Source organism: Nansenia antarctica (genome assembly GCF_963989245.1).
Source record: "Nansenia antarctica genome assembly, chromosome: 2".
Taxonomy (NCBI): domain Eukaryota; kingdom Metazoa; phylum Chordata; class Actinopteri; order Argentiniformes; family Microstomatidae; genus Nansenia; species Nansenia antarctica.
The window spans coordinates 64,795,388-64,818,575 of record NC_137675.1 but is presented as its reverse complement, the minus strand read 5'-3'; the positions used below and the strand labels follow the sequence as shown (position 1 = coordinate 64,818,575).

General features: G+C 43.8%; 3 protein-coding genes across 4 annotated transcripts; 2 read left to right on the top strand and 1 right to left on the bottom strand.

The window, feature by feature from the left end:
• The first annotated feature begins 1,110 nt into the window (after window positions 1–1,110).
• LOC308151910 (medium-chain acyl-CoA ligase ACSF2, mitochondrial-like) lies at window positions 1,111–7,271 on the top strand. Its single transcript, XM_080524804.1, has 16 exons — window positions 1,111–1,242; window positions 2,168–2,363; window positions 3,158–3,286; window positions 3,505–3,558; window positions 3,697–3,815; window positions 4,037–4,199; window positions 4,327–4,422; window positions 4,573–4,724; window positions 4,859–4,950; window positions 5,092–5,168; window positions 5,315–5,422; window positions 5,626–5,777; window positions 5,948–6,089; window positions 6,324–6,434; window positions 6,519–6,587; window positions 6,796–7,271. Exons 1-16 carry the CDS (start codon window positions 1,121–1,123, stop codon window positions 6,844–6,846), a joined length of 1,833 nt encoding a protein of 610 aa, XP_080380930.1. The 5' UTR covers window positions 1,111–1,120; the 3' UTR covers window positions 6,847–7,271.
• On the bottom strand, window positions 6,917–21,084 carry ndel1b (nudE neurodevelopment protein 1-like 1b). Of its 2 annotated transcripts, none has more exons than XM_080524805.1 (9): window positions 21,006–21,084; window positions 17,405–17,501; window positions 13,887–14,040; window positions 12,716–12,864; window positions 12,386–12,522; window positions 9,998–10,171; window positions 9,779–9,870; window positions 9,383–9,528; window positions 6,917–9,101 (listed from the first exon to the last, which is right to left on the bottom strand). In XM_080524805.1, exons 2-9 carry the CDS (start codon window positions 17,488–17,490, stop codon window positions 9,011–9,013), a joined length of 1,029 nt encoding a protein of 342 aa, XP_080380931.1. In that variant the 5' UTR covers window positions 17,491–17,501; window positions 21,006–21,084; the 3' UTR covers window positions 6,917–9,010. The 2 variants fall into 2 exon arrangements, with proteins under 2 accessions (XP_080380931.1, XP_080380932.1); XM_080524806.1 differs by lacking the exon at window positions 21,006–21,084 and adding an exon at window positions 17,916–18,029.
• Window positions 21,085–22,055: 971 nt separating this feature from the next.
• On the top strand, window positions 22,056–22,715 carry LOC308150441 (RING finger protein 222; the record flags this gene model as incomplete). Its single annotated transcript, XM_080523270.1, has 1 exon — window positions 22,056–22,715. One exon carries the CDS (start codon window positions 22,056–22,058, stop codon window positions 22,713–22,715), a length of 660 nt encoding a protein of 219 aa, XP_080379396.1.
• Window positions 22,716–23,188: the final 473 nt, after the last annotated feature.

Genomic DNA, 23,188 nt, shown 5'->3' with positions numbered 1-23,188 from the left:
CATGTATTCTGTTGAGTTATAGAATGACACAACATTCTTCTACCAGTTCAGGCGTGACATGACAGTACTGTAAACAAACAAACAGTAGTCTTACATCTGGTTAGGGATGTTTCCCCTCAATAGTGTAGGGATAGTTGACTCTAAAATAAATGCACAGTCCAAATTAATGGGAAGATGTTTTTGGGATAGAGGCCAGATGATTTCTCTAATTGGGATAAACAACAACCGGCGCAGAATATGTGGTGAACTATCCATTTAATGTTCACCCATTTTATGAAGAAGAAATCAATGGAAATATCTATTTGTTTTTGTTGATATAGCACAACAGTATTTAAAAGAATCATTGTTCTTGATGAATGTATTTATCTGTGCAATTGTTTAGATGCCTTGATATAGTTATTCAAAATGAAGCAATGTAGCCTTATGTATAAAAGGATAGACATATTTTTGGTATTTAGTCGTAACTTATTTCTAAAGTGTTTTGAAATGTAATATCTTATGTTTACACAGTATTAAACATTTTCTATGAAAGTATGTTGATTTGTTTTTATCTGTCTCTTTTGTTCTTGTTAACTTACTTTGTAAGAATCATTTGAACCTACTGTTCACTGTTCAACTACAGTTCATTGAGTTCCTTCCTGCGCCACTTCAGTGATTTTTCACATTTCCATACCTTTATCGCCATCTTGTGGAAATTGTGATGTAGTCCACAAAATTGAGATAGCGAAATACTGGCAGTCTTTGTACTAATGAATCTGTCATGAACCAAATAAACATTTTAAAGATAATTGCCCTTATATTTATTTAAAAATCTAGCTGTAGTACAATGTGATTATGTGAATTTATTGAACTTTATTAAACCTCAGCAATAGATGTTATGTCCCATAGCTTTTGTTCTTTTTACATACTTAATCCGAAAGTTAAACAATTATTACCTTATTGCTTACTACTGCTGAATGTAGCAAACACACTGAAACAGCTATTCACTGTCAGGTCAGTCTGGTCGTATCTGCTATCCCCGTCTAACCAACCAGACCTGAAGAGTTCCAGATCGGGGTCAAAGGTCCACTAGTTGAAATAAGGCAGGTTCCACATTAGCCATGACAGCAGAGCTTGGATCATGTCAGCAAGGATGATATCGTCACGGTTACTAGCCAGTGCTCATAACCTCACACATGGAAGCGCTCTCACGCTGCGGAGGACATGGAAACCTTGGAGTACAAGCTGGCTCTGGTGGTGCCGGTATGTTGACTTTCTCTTGCAGGACTATTTGTTTTCCATTATTTCTCTTGACCTGGAAGGTTGTGATCTCCTCTCTGTACACTTCATCCCTTGTCTTAGATTACACACTACCTCTGTCAACCTTACTGTGGCATACCACTACTTTTGAACACAGACATAATGTGTAGCATTCAGACAAATATCATATTATAAAAGATGATGTAATCAAATGCAAATTATAGTAAACTAAATGAGGAACTGCATCAATAAGATAACTTCATCACTATGTCAACTTGTGATTTACAATTATGACTGTTAGGGTTAGGGTTAGGGTTTTATACTGTGATTTGTCAATAGTTGAATATTAGCTTGGTGACCTGTGTGTGACTTGGAAAAGCTTGAGGGGGTTTTGTCTTTCAATGCCTGCTGATATCGCTGCATAGAAACAATGCTTGCAAGGTTTCCTCTAAAGCCATGTTTTTACTTGGACTATTAATCCATCTTCGCGTTTGTCTTGGCCACTTCGAATGGGACATCGGCCTGATTGTCTTGGCACTCTACATGTTTTATTTTTCACATATCCATTATCTCAGGAGTCAGGTTTCCACTCAGAATTTTTTCACATGTTATCTGACCTTAGGGTCAGAGTGAGTGAGTGAGGTGGGCATATCTGATAGAGCTCTGCTGTTTTCGCAATGGCTCTCTTGGGCAATCTTCAGAGGGGGTCAGCTTGAAATTACACCAACAAAACACCACAGGAGTCGAGCTAGGCCCTGGGATTCAGGGACATCCCTCTTGAACCTTTTGTATATGAAGAGTCAACAGTATACTGCTTGAGAATGTTCAACCTCACAAATCTCCTCAAAGTCTACTGTTTTATCAACTCATCTTTCTCCATCTTTCCCTCCTCTGTAAAACTCTGTTACTGTATCTACCTTTCCCCCAGGCCTCTCCATGTAGACAGTACCCCCCACATCCCCACGGTGATCAGCAGCTATGTCCATGGCACCTCCTCCACCTCCCTGCTCCCCATGACCGTAGGCCAGAGCCTGCAGACTGCAGCTGAACGCTGGCCTGACAGAGAGGCCATGGTCTTTCCACAGGACGGCATACGCAAAACTTTCTCGCAGTTCCAGCAGGAAGTAAGTCTCCAGTGGCCCTACAGTCGCTACTGCTTCTCACCCCCTTCACCCCGCTTGAATCTGTTCCATTCATCTGTTCACATCCTGTGGCCAGGACACAAAAGAAAAGAAAGTAAGCTAGTCCCTTCATCCTGCTTGCCATATCCACAACCCCAGTTCAATTAGGAGCTATTTGCAAGAAGAGAAACTGACCAACCAGTACAATTACATCATCACATTCTTGAAATGTTGTAAAAGACCACAATCATTTTGGACTTATCGGGGGAAGAGTCAACTGAAGATAGGGAGGCAACATGGATGGCCCCCCCTTCACAAGTATAACTTAACAGGCATAGTATTGTATAACAGTCTTAATGGACTTTAGAAGCTAAGAACGGTCAAACAAAAGTTGGTTAAATATTGATCGGTGATAGCAGAGGAGAAAGAGGATGAACGTTTTCTTGTAATGGTTAACTGTGCACCATTCAAATAGGATGAGACCCATACTGTACATTCTTCTCAGGATACAATGAAATGCATAATATGTCTGACTTGTTAAGGTATACAGCTAATCTCCCCTGCCCTGAGTCTCTCGCTCTCTGGAATCCCTAATAACTCCTCTGGATTGGAGAGGTTTACAATATCATATCCTGTAATGTGTTTACAATACCCTTTGGTAAAGATCTCCCTTTAGTTATGTATTGCAAAGACAGTCCAAAGAACAACAAACTGACCTTTTGCAGCACTGAACTAGGTACAGGGATGGTGTTGCGTGTCTGTGTATGTATGACTACCTGGGCTATTGTTTCCCTTAGGTTGACCAGGCAGCTGCTGGGCTGCTTGCCTTGGGTCTGAAGAGGGGCGACAGGTTGGGAGTATGGGGGCCCAACACCTATGAGTGGATCCTCTTCCAGTTTGCTTCAGCCAAGGCTGCGATTATACTGGTAGCAAACTTAACATGTCAATCAGTGCAGTGGTTTGATGGTAGATATTGTGCTGTATCCCTTCATGTGTAGCCTACTTTAAGTACCTATATTGTCTCAGCAATAGCGAAGTAACATTCTCTAACATTTAGGATTAGTAGCAAGAGTAGAAGAAAACTGTATATACTATAACGTGTTAGAATTGGATTTAGAATGGGATCATCTAACTGTCCTTGCAGGTGTCAGTGAACCCAGCCTATACGCCGAAGGAGCTGGAGTTCACCCTGAAGAAGGTATATACATATGTGTCATTGTTGCTGTTGTAGAGTAAATACTGCATTAGTCCCATGCAGCTTCCTATGGTTCATTTGATATTGATACAATTGCTGACCTGTGAACATTCTCATTCAATACCTTTGGTGCCTCTGTAGGTTCGATGTAAAGCAGTGGTGTGCCCTACCCAGTTTAAGAACCAGGGGTTCTGTGACGCGCTGAGACACATTTGCCCAGAGATAGACACAGCAGAGTCAGGGGAGATCAAGAGCTCCAGGTATGGCCTACTGACCTGTACAATAAATCAGGAAACACATCAACCTTTAGATAGTTACACCCACAGAAACACGTGTATGCATGTGTGCGTACTCTATAACACTCATTCACCTGGCTAATGCTTACAGTATGTTGCTCTAATACTAATGGGAAATAGTGGGGAAACACTGGGATGGATTGTCAAATGTGTGATCTGTGACCAATCCATTGTGGTCATGCCAGGCTACCGGACCTGCGCAGGGTGATAGTGACAGACAGCAGACAGCCAGGGATGCTTCACGTGGAGGACGTGATGCAGGCGGGGGAGAGCCAGCATCACCAAGAGCTCCAGAGCCTCCAGAGCGAACTGTCTTTTGACGACCCCATCAATATTCAGTTCACATCGGTAACTTTTATTGAGCATTATACAGCGTACTGTACATCATGTAAACCATGTACGACCATTGTCCATGACCATGTCAGCCACACATTAAAACAGAGCATGTGCCTCTCCCTCTGTTGCCTGTTTGTAGGGGACTACAGGAAGTCCGAAAGGTGCCACCCTGACCCACCACAACATTGTCAACAATGCCTATTTCCTGGGTCTCCGTATGGGCTTTGACTGGAGGGTCAGTGTGCCAATGTCTCTGTCTAGTCAGAACACACACACAAAGACACACAGACACACAGACGAACACACGAACACACACACACACACACACACACACACACACACACACACACACACTGATCATTTGATCTTCCCTCCTCTCCATTAGCGTCAAGTGCGAGTGTGTGTTTCTGTGCCCATGTTCCACTGCTTCGGCTCTGTACTGGGAGGAATGGTTATGGCACTGCACGGCGTCACACTGGTCTTCCCCTCCGCTGGCTTTAACGGTCGTGCCAGCCTAGAGGCCGTTCAGAACGAAAGGTACACTTTGACACCTGGGTCTTGATTAGTTGCGACTAAGCATATTGCAAATTAAAATGTTTACGTTATACATCCCCTTCAAACTTGATATTTTCATGTACGCTATATAACATATTTCTATTTCTCTGTCCTAGATGCACTTTCCTGTATGGTACCCCTACAATGTTCATTGACATGCTTGGGCAGCCTGATTTGGACAAGTATGATTTGTCCTCAGTTGAAGGCGGTGAGACATTTGAAGATGACAATGGATGTTATGCATGATATGTTGTTCGGCTTGGTTAGAGATTGAGCTAATTGATAGACTGAAGTTGAGTCATGGTTTGTGCTTGGGGAGGGTAATGTTCTCTGTATTGTTATGTTCTAGGCGTCATGGCTGGAGCGCCTTGTCCTCCTGAAATCATGAGGAAGCTCAGAGATCACTTGAATGTGAAGGAGATGATGGTGAGATGACCCACCTCTTCATCTTTTCTACCAGTCCCCCCTCTCTTTTTGAAAATGTTTGTGGTAAAACTGGAGAACATCTGTATAGAATCTATCAAATAAACGTGTTATCTATGTGGCTTCACACTGTTCCCTTGAAACATCAGATCGCTTATGGCACCACAGAGAACAGCCCTGTGACGTTCATGGGTTTCCCACTAGACAACGACGACAGGAAGATGAAGACAGTAGGATGTATTATGAACCACACTGAGGTAATGCAAATGTGTCTGCTGCAGTATGTCTAGTGTGTGTGTGTGTGTGTGTGTGCGTGTGTGTGTGCGTGTGTGTGCGTGTGTGTGCATGTGTGTGTGTGCGTGTGTGTGTGTGCATGCGCATGTAGGTGTGTGTATGTCCCTACTATTCTACAGCCTTCCCATTCTACACATTGACATCTCCCCTCAATGGTCTCCACCAGGCTAAGGTGGTAGACCCCTCCTCTGGGGAGCTGGTTCCGCTGGGGGCTTCTGGAGAGCTGTTGATCAGAGGGTACTGTGTGATGCGGGAGTACTGGGAAGACCCAGTGAAAACCCAGGAGTGCATCTCCAACGACCGCTGGTACAGGACCGGGTAAGATACATGGACACAGATAGTACATGGACAATCAAATGATTGGGATGGATATCTCTGTCTGATAGATAGGAGAACTGTGCATAAGAGAGAAACAGAGGAGCAATGCTAACTGAATACATGGAGAGCGTGAGATAGATCTAACAATGGAGGTGATCTTCTCCATACAGAGACCTCGCCAGCTTGGACAGTTTTGGTTACTGTCACATTGAGGGACGTATAAAGGACATGATCATCCGAGGAGGGGAGAACATCTACCCTGCAGAGATTGAACAGCTTCTTCACACCCATCCCAAAGTACAGGAGGCGCAGGTGTGAAGTAGCACCACCAGAGGGCAGCAGAGAACAATAATACTGTAGCAGAATGTCTGGATAATACAGTACATTTATGTTACAGTGTCAGACCCTTTGTATGTCGAGCCATAATGAGAACACAAATGGGAACAGGACCTTTTTAGAAATAGGTATGATTGCTGGGGAGGGTAATGATGTCCTAATGTCCTAATGAAGTGTTGTATTTCTTTCTCTGTCCTCCTCTCTCCCCAGGTGATAGGAGTGAAAGATGAGAGGTTGGGAGAGCAGGTGTGTGCTTGTATTAAGCTGAAGGAGGGCCAGAGGCTCAGTTTGGAGGAGATCAGAGCCTTCTGCAAGGGCCAGGTGAGACGGGAGGGGGAGAGCTGACCTGGGATCCGATGCCAAGCAGAGCACTTCCATTCTTAACGTGTCATTTACAATCCACAGATTTCTCACTTCAAGATCCCACACTACGTGATGTTTGTGGATGGCTATCCTCTTACTGTCTCTGGAAAGGTAGGATGCTTTTATTACAGTGGATTGTCTTGGACAAATCATCAGGACCAACCTGGGGGGTATTCCATCAACGTCACTAAAGGAAAATCCAGGCTTATTTTGATAAGAGTGACATTGATGGAATACCCCCCTGGATATACCCGTATGTAGTGATACTAGCACTTACACTGACGGTTAAATCTGTACTTTCTTTCTCTGTATTTCCTAGATTCAGAAGAACAAACTGCGAGAGGAGATTGAGAGGAAACTCCTACAGTAAAGTCCAGAGCCTGACAGGCTGTATGTCTGTGTGTGTGTGTGTGTGCTGGCTGAGTGTTTTTCCAACTCCGCCTGGAGAGACAGCCACTGGGTACCATGAATCTGGCCAGGGACTATTAGACCGTGATAGTGTCTGTCCGAAGCCTGACAGCTATAGACTAAATCCTATTTGGACCTTTCTGTACTCTCCTTTTTTATGGATGAATAGAATGTTCCATCAACAGACGCATCCAAACATTCCATTGTTACACCAGTAGCTTCAGGTTTTCCATAAACAGAGAAAAACGATATAAATGCTTTGAGATCCATGTACTTATTTTCAATATCTTTATTTCATGTATTTATTTCAACAGACAACCGATGTACAATAGTTAAACTCACTGTCTTCATTTGAACACATGCCATAGTAAACAATCTGAAATAAATAGAGCTGTAATGCCAAATATGGGTATGTACAAATGTGTTAGGCAACGTTACAATGCTTACAAACCTATATACATCGGAACAGAACAACAGGCCCATTTAGTGCTCAAACAACTTCCTAAAGTGTGTAAATGACATCTGTGGTCAAGTAAGTGCTCCAGAAGGATCCAGAAACTGGAAGAGGTGAAATCAACTGTGTCCAGGACGTTTCCTGGACTCAGATTAAGCCAGCTCCTAGACCAGAGAGAACTTTCAATGGAGATCCTCCATTGAACACGCTCCTTAGTCCAGGACTATGTTTAATCTGGGTCAGGGGAAATAAACCATGCAGTTTTAACTTGAGTCTGTGATAGGGTCCTAAAAGGACTGAGAGACAACATTGGGATGTCAAATAAATACAAGGTGAATATCAAACCCAATAGAAAATCAAGAGGCACATCAAACTGAGATGAGGTTCACACAATAACAAACGCTTTGTCGACAAATAAGGGTCATGGGACAAAAATGTCACAATGCCCCGTTATCAATTTACACAATAAAAGCCAATCTAAAAAGACAATCTAGTCTAGGAAAAAGATCAACATGACCACTGCTAAAATGTTGGATTGGTTGATATTCTGGTGGTTTACTCTTGACAGACTGTACCACTCGATTAACCCAATATCAATGTGGATAAGCAACTGTTTTGATATGTATCAGAAAGGGGGGAGGGGGAGTCTAAGGTAAAGACTAAACAGAAGTCAAATTCAGACCTTTCCCTGAAATTCAAATGGACAAAAGTGGAGAAATACAGTTCACTGCCTCTACTCAAGTCAGGGGCAATTTGGGTGGAGACTTTACTCTATTATTCATGAATGAAAACATGGTGGAGCAGCTGATCTTTCCAGGCTATTTAACATGAAAGGGTCTTCTGACTAAAGCCCAGCTGTGCCGCCAGCTGACCTGTCTGGTCAGAGGAACAACACGCTGTACAACATGACCACATGAATGTGATCACAGCCTCAACACGGTAAACATTCATTTCAGTCATTCTTGTGGACACGGGGCTGACATCCTCACATCCTCCACTCACCCCATGCCACACATGGGCAAGCAAACAAACCAAAAAACATGAAATATTGCATCTTAAAGTATACATCAATGACGAATGCAATTTACTTGAAACATATCCCTTTTCATTTTTAAATACAACACATTCTAAAGAGAAATTATTTTAATTGTGCAATTCAATTGGGAAAAAAAGAAGAAAAGACAAAGTTGCGGTCGGTTGAGGACCTCCGTCGGGTGTAGGCTGTGGGAGAGTGGAACTGGGAGCACAATGGAACCACTTTAGAGCAGAGGTCAATAGGTCACATCCAAACAAAGTATCTGTTAGGCACGTGCCTGTGTGTGTGTGGTAGATTAACACACACACACACACACACACACACACACACTGAGCATCCACATGGGTACATTTAGAGCTGCAAAGAGTGAGGCATGTAATTGTACAGTCAAGTCGCTCTCCCACCCACCCACACACACACTCACACACACACACACACACACACACACAATTTCTTAAAACACACACAAACATACTTTCTCTCAAACATACATCCGCACACGCAATCTCTCAAACACACACATACACACACGTACACACAATGTAACGGTTTTTCAAGTGTCCTCTCTGTTCCCTTGTTCTGCGGGGGTGTACAGGAGCTTGTGCAGAGGTTCGGGTGGGTGGGGGTGGGGGTGCCTCAAACGCTGAGAGGCATCATGCCGGATGGAGAGACAGTCCTGGGTGACGCCATGGAGGTCAGGGTACTGGAGTCCAGTACATTGACAGCCCTGTAGGGCACAGGCAAAACCAGCCGAAACAGAAGACAAACACAGAACAGCACATAGAGACAGCACAAACACAGACACGGCATACACACAGTCACGCAGGAACACCCAAGAGAATAAATATTAGTTTATCCTGATCAGATGATGTGCTGTATGGAAATACTGTATACTCTGAAATTGTTGTTGAGCCACATTCATTGCAGCACTCAATCAACGTGAGTCACACACACTAGACAGTGAGGTAGCTACAGTGGGTGTCAGTAGAGTGCACTTGTGGGACTCACGTTTTGTCAAAATAGGTGGTATGCAGCGAGTGGGAGAACTTGGTGGCGTTGCTGTTGATGAGGTTGCCGTTCCCTGTGGTGTAGCCTTTCCTGGCTGCCTGGTCCTTGGCAAAGTTCCTACAAGCAGCTAGTTTGGACTCGAGTGCCTGGGAGCAAACAGAAACAAGGCCTACATTTAGCTTACACACACACACACACACACACACACGCACACGCACACGCACACGCACATGCACACACACACGCACAGGCAAACAGCACCAACTGTATGTGCATACCAACAGTCACTCAAAAGATACCGCTATATCACTATGACTGAAAGGACAACTCGAGACATAGACATAGAAATGCGATTATACAGTAGCTACAGGAAACATTATGTGGTCAGATATTTACCCCAACTTTTCTTAGGAGGTCACCAACGATATTAAGAGCAGAGATTCTTGCAGAGGGGGCGAGGTGAGAGTTGCCACAGCCATTGGTTAACACTGGGGAGAGAGTGGAGATGACGAGGCAGATTTAGGATATGACAGAGAGATAGAAATAGTTTGTGATTGGAGTAACAAGTCGAATTACTAAGATTGTTAAGACACAAGAAACAAACAAGAAGTGGACCTTTAGGACTACTGAAAGGATGCTCTATGCCCTTTCCTACAGGGGTGGCGGGAAGAGACAGGGAGGCTTGCACGGCAGAGTCCATCTTGTCAATGTCCAGGGTGGGCGAGCTGGGTGCTGACATCCTGGTTACGTCTGTGGTCCTCTCTCGAACAGCCAGCTCTTGCCTCAGGTCTGGAGGACAGACAGAAAGCACAGATATGAGCACTGGTACAGCAGCAGTGTTTCCCTTAGGTTTGCTGCCTTGGGGGGGTGGCATGGACCGTGGCATGGACCCCCCCCAGGGGGTAAGACCCTGCCTCATACCAGCGTCATGTCCAGGGGTGTACTTGTACATTAAGCCGCCTCACGCTACGGAAACAGGAGATAGGCTCCAGAACCATCGGTTCTCAAGGCTACTTACTACTTACTGTCCACTTTCTCACCTGGTTCTTGCTGTCTCTCTCTCTGGTGTGCCGACACCATCCTGCTCTCTCTCCTTCTCTCCCTCCCTATCCTCCTCTCTCCCTTTTGCTGTCAACCAAAAGGTAAACAAAACAGCCAGAGTATTTATAATCTGCTGTGGGCAATCCAGTCAGATAATGTCATTTTGACTTTACTCTCTCACCTGAAAAAAAATCGTATGTCCAACTATAAAAAACTGACATTTCCAATGCTTCAATCAACTGTCCATGTACTGTAAATATGCCATTATGGTATTACCATGAAGCCCGACTCTAGCAGAATAAGAAAGATAGTATATCTACTTTAAGTAAAATAATAAAGTGCCTCCAGTTAGCTCTTTAGCTGGCAAGTGTGCAAGGAGACTAGCTCATCTCATCACCTCTGAGCTAGCTAGCTTGCTAGTTCTTTGACACTATTTACTAGGGGTGTAACGGATCACGTCACGGTTTTTGAGTCACGGATCGGATAATTTTTCGGATCAACACAAAACATAAAAATAAAAATAAAAATATTTTTCCTCGAATTCTGTAAAAACACCACTTTTACTGTGTGAAACCCAACAACATTCAAGATGTCAAAACTGGTATATATATATATATACATACATAACATATTCTACACTCAAACATTAGGCTACATATTAAACAGAAACACACATTCAACTTAAATGATGCAGTAGGAGAGAGGGAGGAGGCACCTGGTTGCAGCAGTGAATCACTGGGCTCTTTAAAGCAGACAAATAAACATGTTTTATGCCACTTTTAACTAAATAATAAAGTGAAACCTTACTTTAAACATGGTATGAAAACATTGGCTACATTATCAGAAGTTGTCAAGCTGCCTTTTTCGTGCCTCCCGTCAACACACCAGGGTGATGTCACGGCAAATGTGTGGCCATGCTCGTACGACTTTCTCGTTGCACAACGCTTAAACACCGTAACTTTTTTATCGACCACACTTTGTCCGTCATTGTTATAATTGACAGAAAAGCCAAAGTGCTCCCATACATGGGATTTAAATTACGAGGGAGGCATTTCGAGTTCTTCTCTGTCGCCAACATTAGCAGCACTACTCTACTCGCCATGAAACACTTGGGCTGCGTTCGTAAATTTGGTCTGAGAGCGCCGGAGAGCACACTGGGTCCGACGTCATAAAGGGACCAAGTAATTTGATTGGACAAGAGGCGTTCCATGAATGCTGATCAGCCTTGTTCTGGATTTTTTTCTTTCATTATCAACCTATCATTGCGCTTTAGAGTAAAACAAAGCACGCAACTGTCGCGTCAATCTTTTCATGGCAACTCTACATTGTGATTTACAAGGGATATTAACTAATATTAAGTAATATTATTACTTGGTTACATTTTGCAATTGATCCGCGGTACACATGCGTTACACCCGTACTATTTACACTATGGAACTAGTCAGACACTTTCTAGTCACGATAATAACGACCAATTTTAACCAACTTTCTCTGTCAGAACACTCAGCAATTATATTTGCTAACGTTTCAACTTGCTTACTTTCAATCTGCAGACATCACAGCCGGCAAAAACTCTCGCGTCTCGCGTGCACACTTGCGCAAAATCTTGTATTATTCTCCAGCGCTGGCACAGCGCGAAGTGTGGAGATAGGTCTGGCTATGCGAGACTACGGCGGACTAACGTTCCCAACGAGCCTATGGGCTTGCCACTCGTCAGATTCGGGTTGGGTGCGTTTAAAAAACGCGGATATTTTAGCCTGCTTGTCAGATGTTTGGTGTCTACGTCCGTAATAATTCCTCTTTCTTGGGGGGGCGGGGGGTTCCGTTGGGAGGGCGGCCCGCCCCCCCAAGGCAATGGTAGGGGAAACACTGAGCAGGACTACACACGAGTCAGCAACAGAGATTACTTTCAGTAACAGAGATGACATAGGATAGCAGTAGGTGTTTAAAGTGGTTCCACACCTCTGGCTTCATCTTTAAGTCTCTGCACAGAGACCAGCATGGACTCCTTCTCATCCAGCTCGCTCTCCAGGAAGGCGTTCCTCTCAATGGCCTGGTTCAGACGGCCCTCAAAGTCCTCCAGAGACACAATGGTCGCTCTGAAGGAGGATAGGGAGACGCACAACTGTCAGTGGTAGCAGCAGTGGGTACTGTACATTTTTAGCGATTTGGTCGAGATTATCCAACATTAAAAGACAGGCTGGAACTAAACTAAAACATGTTTAAATGTTTATTTTATTTATAAAAATATAATTAAAAGTAAAAGTAGTGTAGCTGTATTCTCTGTCTGACCTCTTGGCTCTCTCCAGGTCGTCGTTGGCCTGCTCCAGCTCTCTGACGTATTTGTGGAGCTGATCCTTGATGCCCCGGGTCTGTCCTAGGTCATCCTCCAGCATAGAGATCTGCTTGTAGCTCTGAGAACACTGATACTCCAGTTTCTCCTGGAGCGAGCGAGCGAGAGAGAGAGAGTGAGTATGAGGACATTAAATCAGAAAATATGAAACACCTGTCTTGGTGCCATGAAAAAATAATACACAAATACCCTCAAATAAAAGCTGAGAATATATAGGCCTACTAATAGTAAGTGTTTGATTTCAAAGTGTAGAGTCAATGTATAGCATTAAGTAATGTGTTTAAAAAGGTGACTGAGGTGGAGGTACATGGGGGGTACACATCAACTGCCTGTGCTGGGACCCTGCTAGGCTAGCTAGTCATAGAGCTCCCTGGGTCACTGGCCTATTTTCTTTCCTGGAGAGAGCGACAGGAGGAGAGGAGGGGAGGAGAAGAGTGTGACTCATGTTGCCTAGAGGTATCTGCGCAGGGTCGATGGCAGGGCAGGGCAGGGCTGCATGACTGAGCTACAGCAACTTCACCCGGGAGAGCATGACTCAGGATTCCCTCCAGGACCGTTCATTCAACACTGAGGTCTAGAACATTAGCCGTTGGGTGAACAACGCATGCACATGTGGCTGCCATTTGAGGATCTATGGCTGTCTATCGCAAAACCGTGGCTATATTTACTCCAAAAAGGAGGAGGGAAAGGACATCGCCGTAACAGCATCATGAGATACATGTCCTTTGAGTTTGCTATTTTCTCCCTCTTGATCCTGACATCCTATTACAGTGTGCTGTGGCCTGGAGGATTACCTCTGGAGCATGGAAACGCTGGCCTGCCAGCCAGCAGCTAAAACAAACGCTCTGAGGCAGCCGTGTCAATCAGGAGTGGAGCTCTCAACTGACATAGGATGGTGGGGGGGGGTGTTAAAGAGCCAGTTTACAGTTCCTGGTGAATAGATGTGTGGTGATATTCAGCCTGTGTAACCCCCCCTCAGCCTCTGGGTGCGATAGCCCAGACATTTTACAAGGGTTTTACACACTAAATAAATATCAGATACTTGATTTGTTCACATTGTCCTTTCAGGCAATAGTTCCAGCAACTACGGTGGACGCATTAACCAGTTACCTTGAGGTTCTCCACCTCGTTCTTCGCTCTTTGGTTCTCCGTCTGCAGTTCTCGGAGGCGATGCTCAGCCTGGACCAGCTGGGCCTCTAGCTCCGCCTCCAGCTCGCGGCTGCCCTCCTGGAACTCCTGCAGCTCCTCTTGGGCGTCAATGTAGCTGGAGAACACAGAGGGGAGGGACACTAAACACACATGGATACACGTAAAATAGCTACTCTGCCCCTTCCAATTCAATTCAATGGAGCCGACTGGTTGAATGGCAGGGGGGGGGCGTGCTGAATTCAGCTGTAGGCTTTTGTGGTGAAAGATGAGTCAGGGCCATCCTGCAAGTTCTAGATGTTTTTATGTCTATGGTCAGAAAGAGCCCACAGACAATCTGAGGAGAACAATACAGGAGCGAAAGGCCTCGTATACTATGGCACTGTAGATATTACTAGACTGTATTTAGCTTTCAATGTTGTCTCCCCTAAATAGCACATAGTGTGTGGGTCAGCATGCCTAGAGAGACAGTCTATGGCTGAGCTGAGAGAGGCAGGACTTCAGCAACAGTGTGTCACAAATAGAGGATACAGATGGCTGTAAAAAGGCCTACTGTTCCATGCTTTTTAGAGTTAGCCGGGGTCAAAGGACAGGGGTCAAGAGGAGACGGGGGGGGGGGCAGGATTTCAGAGACAGGATGTGTTGTGCCACATTGACACACATTAATAGACCTGCTGGGTTACTCTGATGAGGTCAGTTTATCAGCCCTGCACTGGCCTTGGCCTCTCTGACGGGCAAGCGAAACCTTGGCCAAAAATCATTCCCATTCTCCACACAGCGGTCCCATTCCACACATACCAGCAGCACTAAGCCTGCTTCATCAGCACACATGGCCAAATAACAACCTGGTTCAACTGACAACACTTCCCTGTTTTACCAACATGACAAACAAGACCGCTGTGTGTGCAAAACAAACTAAAACAAATGTATAAAAAATAAATAAATAAAAAGTTAGAAAAAGCACCACCAAGCTACACACATTCTACCCGTTCAACACCTCTCTGAGCACTACATAATCACAATACACCAAGTAGGCCTACTCAACAGTCACATAACACTAAACCTGTGCAAACATTGGAACGGTTTGGCTCTCCAATCAGCCTGTGAATACGGAACCACCAAAACATGTGTGTGAGGGAACAGTCAACTCGAGTCTTGGTGTTATTTTTCCATTGGCTGATGTTTGCCCCCCCCCCCCCCTCAGCAGGAAATTCCTAGAAAAACGTCCACCGCCTCTGTGCCCCATCATGGCTGCGAGACTGAGCAGGCCGACCACAGGAGTTCCGCCAGTGTGGGAGAAATACCAACAACTGTACCAACAGACACGAGGACGGTCAGCACGTTAGCAGTATTAATACCAGCACCACCTGTACCCTCATTTAGACAAAAGCACCGTCTTCTCCTCTGAACCATCCACAGCTGTTCATCTATATGGGGACACTTCACATTTTCTCAAGCCTAAATGGATTATGTTCAGGAATCAGGAGGAAAGAGTAGGCTGAGTTGCTTCTATACATTCAATATTAACCTCAAGAGACACAATTCTCTGAAACTATTTTACTGGTAGACACCTAACGTCATCAAAGGGTATCCAAAAATACTTCAAAAGCAATGTCGCTTCCTGCAGACTTTGAGCAACTTGGCTGCGTGTCTAGCCATTATGTAACTGAGGGTCTAAGCTTGTTTGAAGTAAATCTGGGCAACAGCAGTACAGTATAAATCTGTTTTAAGCATGCGTTGGGGGAGACCGCTGTGATCTTAGCTGCCTGGTCTATGACAAGATCCTGGGATAGTGTGTAAACCTACTCCCCGGAGGAGTAGTTTGACCCTCACAGAGACAGGTTAACTAAACACCCTGTTGGATACACTGCAGAAGTGACACCAGCATTCACAACTAATCATGGTCAATGAATCCCTTCTTGGGTAAATGGGGACTTTAAGGTCTATACTGTAGGCTACAGAAAATAAGGCATGTCATACAGTCTAGGGCTGCCACAAACGATTATTTTCATAGTCGACTAGTCACCGATTATTTTAACGATTAGTCGACTAATCGGATCATAAATTACAGCTTATCGCACAATTACTCAATCGCTCTTATTTAGCTATCATCTTCTAAATCAGCTTCTAAATTTAGCTTGAAGTTGTTAGTTGTTGTTGTAGGCATGTGCTAACTAAAAATAAAGACAATTAAAATGATTGTTCACTCAAAAATAGATATTTTAATGAACTTTGCAGATTTATTTCTGGCATCACTTGCATGTAATGTAATGTAAAGAGTAGTAGAGGGTGCAAACTGCTGAGTAAAATGAGGTAGGCTAGGCACTAGGCAACCAAAAGAATACAAAAACAAAAATAAATACTTGTACAGAGTACAAAAGTTTTGCTTTGCTTCACTCATCTCATAGTAGAACGCGCCTTCTTAGCACTGTAACGTTAAGACAACATTTTTAGCTATTTGATAAGTATCGCTTTGATGACAACGTAAAATAATGTAAGAAGGCTTTTAACGTAACGATATCGTTAGCCAATAACAAGCTAACTAGCTTACCGAGACGAGCCATCGTCTTCCTCGTCATCTGCCACAACGTGCTTCCTTTTTAGATGCTCGCGCATCATAGACGTGCTGCCATGATAAGCGAGTTCAGCTTTGCAAATTTTACATTTTACATTCTTTTTTTCAAAGTTGTGGTTGAAATGCTCCCACACTTTAGAGGTACGAGGACAGGAAGACATTTCTCTGTTTGTTTTTCCGGGGAAGTCACGTGTGCCCCGGATGACCGACACTGCGCATGTACATCAAAGACACTGGGAGACGCTAGCCAGTGGCAGCTTCAGGGAAGAAAAACGAATGCTTATCGAATGAAATGAATGGTCTTTATTGTCATTGATATAGTACAGGTACCAAACAACGAAATTTGGGAGGGGGGGCTCCCCTTGTGCTAGGCCCCCCCCCCCCCAAAAAAAAAAAAAAACGCTTATTTCAGCTCCAAAAAAACATGCGACTACGGCGATTACCAAATATGTCGGCGACGATTTTGGTAGTCGACGTCGTCGTGACTAGTCGACTAATCGTGGCAGCCTTAATACAGTCTGACATTACCAGTTATGACATAGCCTAACCTGACTGATATTAAACGTCAAGCGTTATGAGCAAACATAAAAGCATTTATTTATGCAAGAGAGCCGAGAGCAGGGCCATTGATTTCTGTGAATGGTAAACTACTACTACTACGAAAGAGAGACGCAAAAAACAAGAGTGAGGCTCAAGCTAAACAGAAAGATTTAGACATGGACGAGACACAGTGAGTGACATTGGGCGTATGGATAGTTTACTCTTTGGGAATTCCATATGTGACCCTAGATCGTATCAAGCATGGCCTCGCACATTTTGTAAAACACCTATGAAAATCCTATAGCTAAACTGAAGATGGAAAGGTTCCTTGGATAGCGAAGACTTCTGAGAGCATTCATAATCTTACTTTTTCTTATACTTGAGGGATGCATTCTTCCAGTAGTCGATTTCCTCATCCTTGGAAGAAAATGTGGGAATCATCTCTGTGTCCATGGTAAAGCAAACTGAGGAAGCAGAGACAGAGACAATCATCACTCATTTAGAAGCTGCCAGTGCTATCCTAAAAGACAAGTCTGAAAGGCTACATTAATAACAGACATATTAGATTAGATTAGATTCAACTTTATTGTGATTGTACAAGTACCAGACAACGAAATGCAGTTTAGCATCTAACAAGAAGTGCAAATAGTGATATAAAAACATGACAGTGATAGGTACAGTATGGCAAGTATGGTACCGTAGTTAGAGGTACAGTTATGAGCTATGAACAGTTAAGGTAGCTATGTACAGATACGCTTAAAAATAAACAAGTCAATGGCATAGTCAGGTTGTCAGACGTGAGGACTGACAAAAGCTGTGAAAGAGACAATGTGTGCCTTGAGAAACATGATGATGTTAAACACCATGCATTCACTCACTCTGTTCCCCTCATGTACCAGGTCAGGTCACCCCCAAACCTAGATGAAAGGCCAGGCCACAGGGTGGATGTCCTTTTCTGATGCTTGGCCAATCATCTCCCATCGCATGCCCTGAGCCTATTGGATGCCCTGCTTACGACTCTCAACCCGAGAGTGGGTACACTAAGGCTCCTCTCCTCATCAAACGTTCTAACATCTAAAGTCCCTCCCTGTCATCAATTTCAGTGGATGTTTGTAGTAGGCTACATATTTTAAAAGCCAGAGCAATTTACCACTCATTAACTTCTATTTGGGTTCAATTTGAGTTAATACCAATCACGTGGAACGAAGCAGTGCCAGGATTCTCACCACTCGTGTGTGTGTGCTAATATTCGGTTTAGGGCAAAGCCACCTCACCAGTGGTTTCCATAATCTATCCTGTCATTAAATGTTTGCTTAATCTGTGCACACACAACTTGCCATATCTGACCAGCACATCTGACTTGGGTCTGCGTTGTGCGAGGTGGATAGTAGGGAGTCCCATCAGAGGTTAGAGGATTTCCAAAACTGGGGTCAGCCCATGATGGGAGAGCGCACAGACACAACAACACCGGGACTGAAAGTCAACAAATCAAACAGGACAGGCAAACAAGCCATTTTTTCTGTAAGTATTTAGTCTCTAGAACTCTACTTAGCAATGCCATGTTCATATACAATCTAGGCTAAGTACGTTTAAGATAATACTCACAGGTACAGTAGGTACAGCCTACAGTACCTGAAAAGAATGTGGCCTGGCTAATATCATATCATTTAAATTAGCTTCAACTCTAATTAGAGACAAAGTGCCTCTTGGCTTTTAGTTTGTAAAGGAGACTCATCTGTCATTTAGCATGGGTAGAGTCTGGTGTGAGCTCAGGGTCGTAGGGTCAAAGACAGGACAGCTGTTTCTTCCCTTTCACATTCCTCTCTGTGTCGCCAACGATAACCCAGCTCTCTCAAGTCAGCGAGGAGACCCACCCACAGCCCCCTCACGTGTCCTTACCACGACTCACTGGGCAGACACAGGAATCAGAAGAAGCCCAAAAATGTAAATAGCAGGGTGGCAAGAGGGAACATTTCTCCCAACAAGCTGATGTAATTGGCTAGTGACAAAGTAGGCTTGTTTTATACTCAAGTCTATCATTCTAAATTGACGTTACTATGACAACACCTTTGCACCCATAGAGGTGAAATAGCAGAACTGTGAGATAAGAGAAGGGAGGGTTGAAATCAGAAGGCCCTTTTTCTATTGATCACAACACAAAGCCCGCTAGAGCGAGAACATTACAGAGCGGCTGCAGTTTCTATGGTGATTCTGATGATAAATAATGTATAGCCTATTCTCTGAGACGTTTGTCATTTATTGGAATATGCCACCCAAGACAGGCAACAAGGGACACAATGTGTTAGGTGTAGGCCTACTAATATAGCCTATTTTTCCTGACAAATTCATAGCACAAAAATGACTTGGGCTATGCTATGGGCCCATGATACCTGGGCATGTAGGCTATATCGACACACAAACTACAGTCAGAAAAAAAAACTAGGCCTATTTAGGCTAACAACTAGCTTCAACAGCGATTTTCAGAGGTCTCAGCTCCAGGAAAAAGAAGCATTCCTCTGTTTGTTTTAGTTTTTTTACCAGTGCAGGCCAGTGTCATATGTGACATGGACATTCTACAAAACACAAAAGCAGAGCCAGCTAGAAATATTGACAGCATGGCTAAAGCATTTTACAAACAGAGATGGTTGGTTGTCCCTGTCCCTTCTTTTTTTTTTTTTACCTTACTTGTGTGTGTCTGGGGCTGGCTAGGCTGACCCCAGATTCTTTGTGAGTTAGGTTATTTCCAGGAAACCAGAATCCCTCCTCCAACAGAGGGTTGGGACTGGGCAGCGGTGGGCCCTGCTGTGCAGCAGACCAGACATATGCTGTGTCCTGCAGGGGAACAGCCTGAGAGGAGGACTTGCTATTCTCCAGGGTCTTAGAGGGTAACCCATTTATTTCAGACAGAAATAATAAACTTGCTGGATTGAGACAATAAAATAAACAAATCTATCCTATGTTCTATGTGAAAGAGTCACGTCTCCCATATGCATCATGGCCAACTGATTCAGTCATTTAAACATCAACAACAACACATGATGGCTATTTAGAAACAAAACTGCAAATTGATACGCATTGCTTTAACTTTAACAACTTGACCAGACTATGGCTAAAAATGAACACAGCCCAATATGCAATGCATCATTTAAATTCCAACCATCCAGACGTTATGTGATTGGGTGTTAAATGTGACAGCTCAGTTACATTGTATCTTTTACTATTGGCAACACTGAGTGAAAAGGTGGGTACAAAAAAACAGAATCTCGCAGTGCGACATTATGACTTTCAGGCCTTAGCTATCAAGTGAATGAGTTTGAGCCCTACAGCAACACAATAACGGACTGTTATTAGTCTAAGATACTGTAGGAACCCAGGGCGGTGGTCGGTAACCGGCATCTGGGTGGTTCAGACTGGCTACCGGTGGTGGCTGACACACACCAGCCTGTCTGCTCCACACATGGCATCATTGATGTCCAAGTACCAGACAACGAAATGCAGTTTAGCATCTAACAAGAAGTGCAAATAAATAGTGATATAAAAACATGACAGTGATAGGTACAGTATGGCAAGTACGGTACCGTAGTTAGAGGTCCAGTTATGAGCTATGTATGAACAGTTAAGGTAGCTATGCACAGATACGCTTAAAAATAAACAAGTCAATGGCATAGTCAGGTTGTCAGACGTGAGGACATTGGGTTGTTTATTAGCCGTTTTTGCTATGGTAGTGAACATAGACAAATACGTTACCATCACAGTAGTAACTTAAACTTAGCTCAACCCAAAAACGAATATACAATCATCGTGGCATGTCCAGCACCTACACTAACAGTACAACTCGAGCCTCGACGACCAAACGAAGCTGGCTGTCATCGCTGGCTGGTAACTAGGGCGTCACACACTCAACAACAAGCAAATAAACAACAGATGAACGGTCATGTAAAGCAACATAAAGGTTTCAGTGTCAGTACCTGAGCATGTCCAATCCGTGCCTAATGTTGGTTTCCTGTTTCAGTAGCTGTCTAGCTACATTGGCCACATCTTCCTCCCAGTACTGTCTTCATGAAACTGCTTGTGTTTAGGAAACTGCCAACGCGTCTCGGAAACGGCGACGTAACGTAGCTTCCGACAAGAACGCAATGACGTTTCATTTACGTCAAATGTGACGCTAGGGTTGGGCTCGATTTGCCAGGGTAGAAGTATTTCAACAGGGAAATTGTATAGCCTTTATCCACAAGGTGGCGTTATAATGCTAGTTTTACAAAGTCTGATCTCTAGTACATGATACAGCATTGGGTTATCATTGTTTGAAATCAACTGCACGTTGCTTAATATTTCTGTTTGCAATATTTACCTTACTTGCATTAGTAGCTGCCACACTTCCTTGGATTATTTTGGTATAATATATTGTTGGCACTGTGATTGGAATTTAGTGTCAAATTACACATAATTTTAGTCATATATTCATATAAATCTCTTGTCAAGTTCATGTATTGCACTTATTTATGAAATTAAATTGTCTAGGCCTCGCCTATGTATTTTTCATGAACTTGATCCAGTAGATCAGTATTTCATAGGGGTGTCCTAGGGTGAAATTACATTGTTTCATATAGGAGTATCCTACAGCGTTCACCAGCAGTATTCTAAATTACAAATCAACACGTCTATAGGAATTCAACTACAAGCAAAGGATGCGGGACTGGAATAAGAAGAGCAGTTTTTTGTTGTTGTAGATATCACAAATACTTGCGGGCAGCCAAGTCACAGGTGTATGGGTGACAGACAGTCCCATTTTGTTCTTGCCTCCTCTCACCCTAATTGTGAGGTCGCCTAGGTGAGAGTCAGATGTGTTTTGGTTTCACAGTGGAACAAACATCAACACGGGGAGGTTCGGGACCTGAGTTCTACTTTGTTGGTACCAGAGATAGTCAAGTGTAGACGAGTGTCGCCACTGTTTACGCGCTCTGACATGGTGCGCGTTTTTAGTTTGGAAAGCACTGCTGCAAGCTGCGACTTATAGGATGGCAATGGACGAACACGAAGCGCATCAGGAGGGGGACGCCCAGGAGTCTGAGTGCCCAGTGTGCTATGAGTGTCTTTCGGGCACAGACAGGACTCTGAGCTGCGGACACGTTTTCTGCCACGATTGCTTGGTCAAAACCCTGGTCAGCGTCAACAGGAACGGGATCATCACTAGATATAACATCATCTGTCCCATCTGCCGACACTTGACATTCATCCAAAAGGAAGATGAGGTCGTGGTTTCAGTTGATAGTACGGTCAAAGACTCAGAGGAGAGAAGGCAGACTTTAGAAGTTCCTCTCCCCCCACCTCCAGGTAACGGTAACCCACCGGATCACCATAGCGCACGACGCGCGTCAAGATCACCAAATGAACCCAGTTGGTTTGGGCGATGCTATAGGGTGATCTCAGAGAGATTGAGTCGCCAGAGACTGAGCAGCCCCAGCCACAACGCCTCTCAGATATTTATCATCAGTGCCGAGGGTCGACCCATGGCTGAGGAAGATGCGATTAGTGTTGTGACCATGGCTGTCATTCAACCCAACCTCAGGCAACGGCGCAGCTGCTGCACCACTGCACGTTGCTTAATATTTCTGTTTGCAATATTTACCTTACTTGCATTAGTAGCTGCCACACTCCCTTGGATTATTTTGGTATAATATATTGTTGGCACTGTGATTGGAATTGAGTGTCAAATTACACATCATTTTAGTCATATATTCATATACATCTCTTGTCAAGTTCATGTATTGCACTTATGTATTTGAACTTGATACAATGACAGTGCCAATGTTGCAGTGCCTTTACACTTTTTTCCTCAAAAACTGTGAAAGTATGAATGTCGATGTCAATGAAGTTACTGAAGAATGATAGAGCATACCCTTTGTACTTTCAGGTATTGATTGCACAACTTTGTTTGAAAATCAAAATAACAGCAAGTTTTTAGTTAACATGACACTGGAGGACAGGCATGCTCATATTCTGTAAAGGTACTATTTATGTTGTCAGCAGTGCTGGAGTCTTCTTTCTTGTCTAACTAAGAGGCTGTTGTTTTATTTCTTCATGTTAACACTTTATTGTATGACAATGCTATGATGTCTATCTACCAAAGGAATGTGCTGATCATTGTGCA

Coding starts and splice junctions, on each gene's coding strand:
- LOC308151910 (XM_080524804.1), top strand. CDS start 1,121: ATGTCAGCAAGGATGATATCGTCACGGTTACTAGCCAGTGCTCATAAC. Junction 4,951..5,091: donor TTTGTCCTCAGTTGAAGGCG/GTGAGACATTTG, acceptor GTTATGTTCTAG/GCGTCATGGCTGGAGCGCCT. Junction 5,169..5,314: donor TGAATGTGAAGGAGATGATG/GTGAGATGACCC, acceptor TTGAAACATCAG/ATCGCTTATGGCACCACAGA.
- ndel1b (XM_080524805.1), bottom strand. CDS start 17,490: ATGGACACAGAGATGATTCCCACATTTTCTTCCAAGGATGAGGAAATC. Junction 12,523..12,715: donor GACCTGGAGAGAGCCAAGAG/GTCAGACAGAGA, acceptor ATCCTCCTTCAG/AGCGACCATTGTGTCTCTGG. Junction 9,871..9,997: donor TCCTTTCAGTAGTCCTAAAG/GTCCACTTCTTG, acceptor CTCTCTCCCCAG/TGTTAACCAATGGCTGTGGC.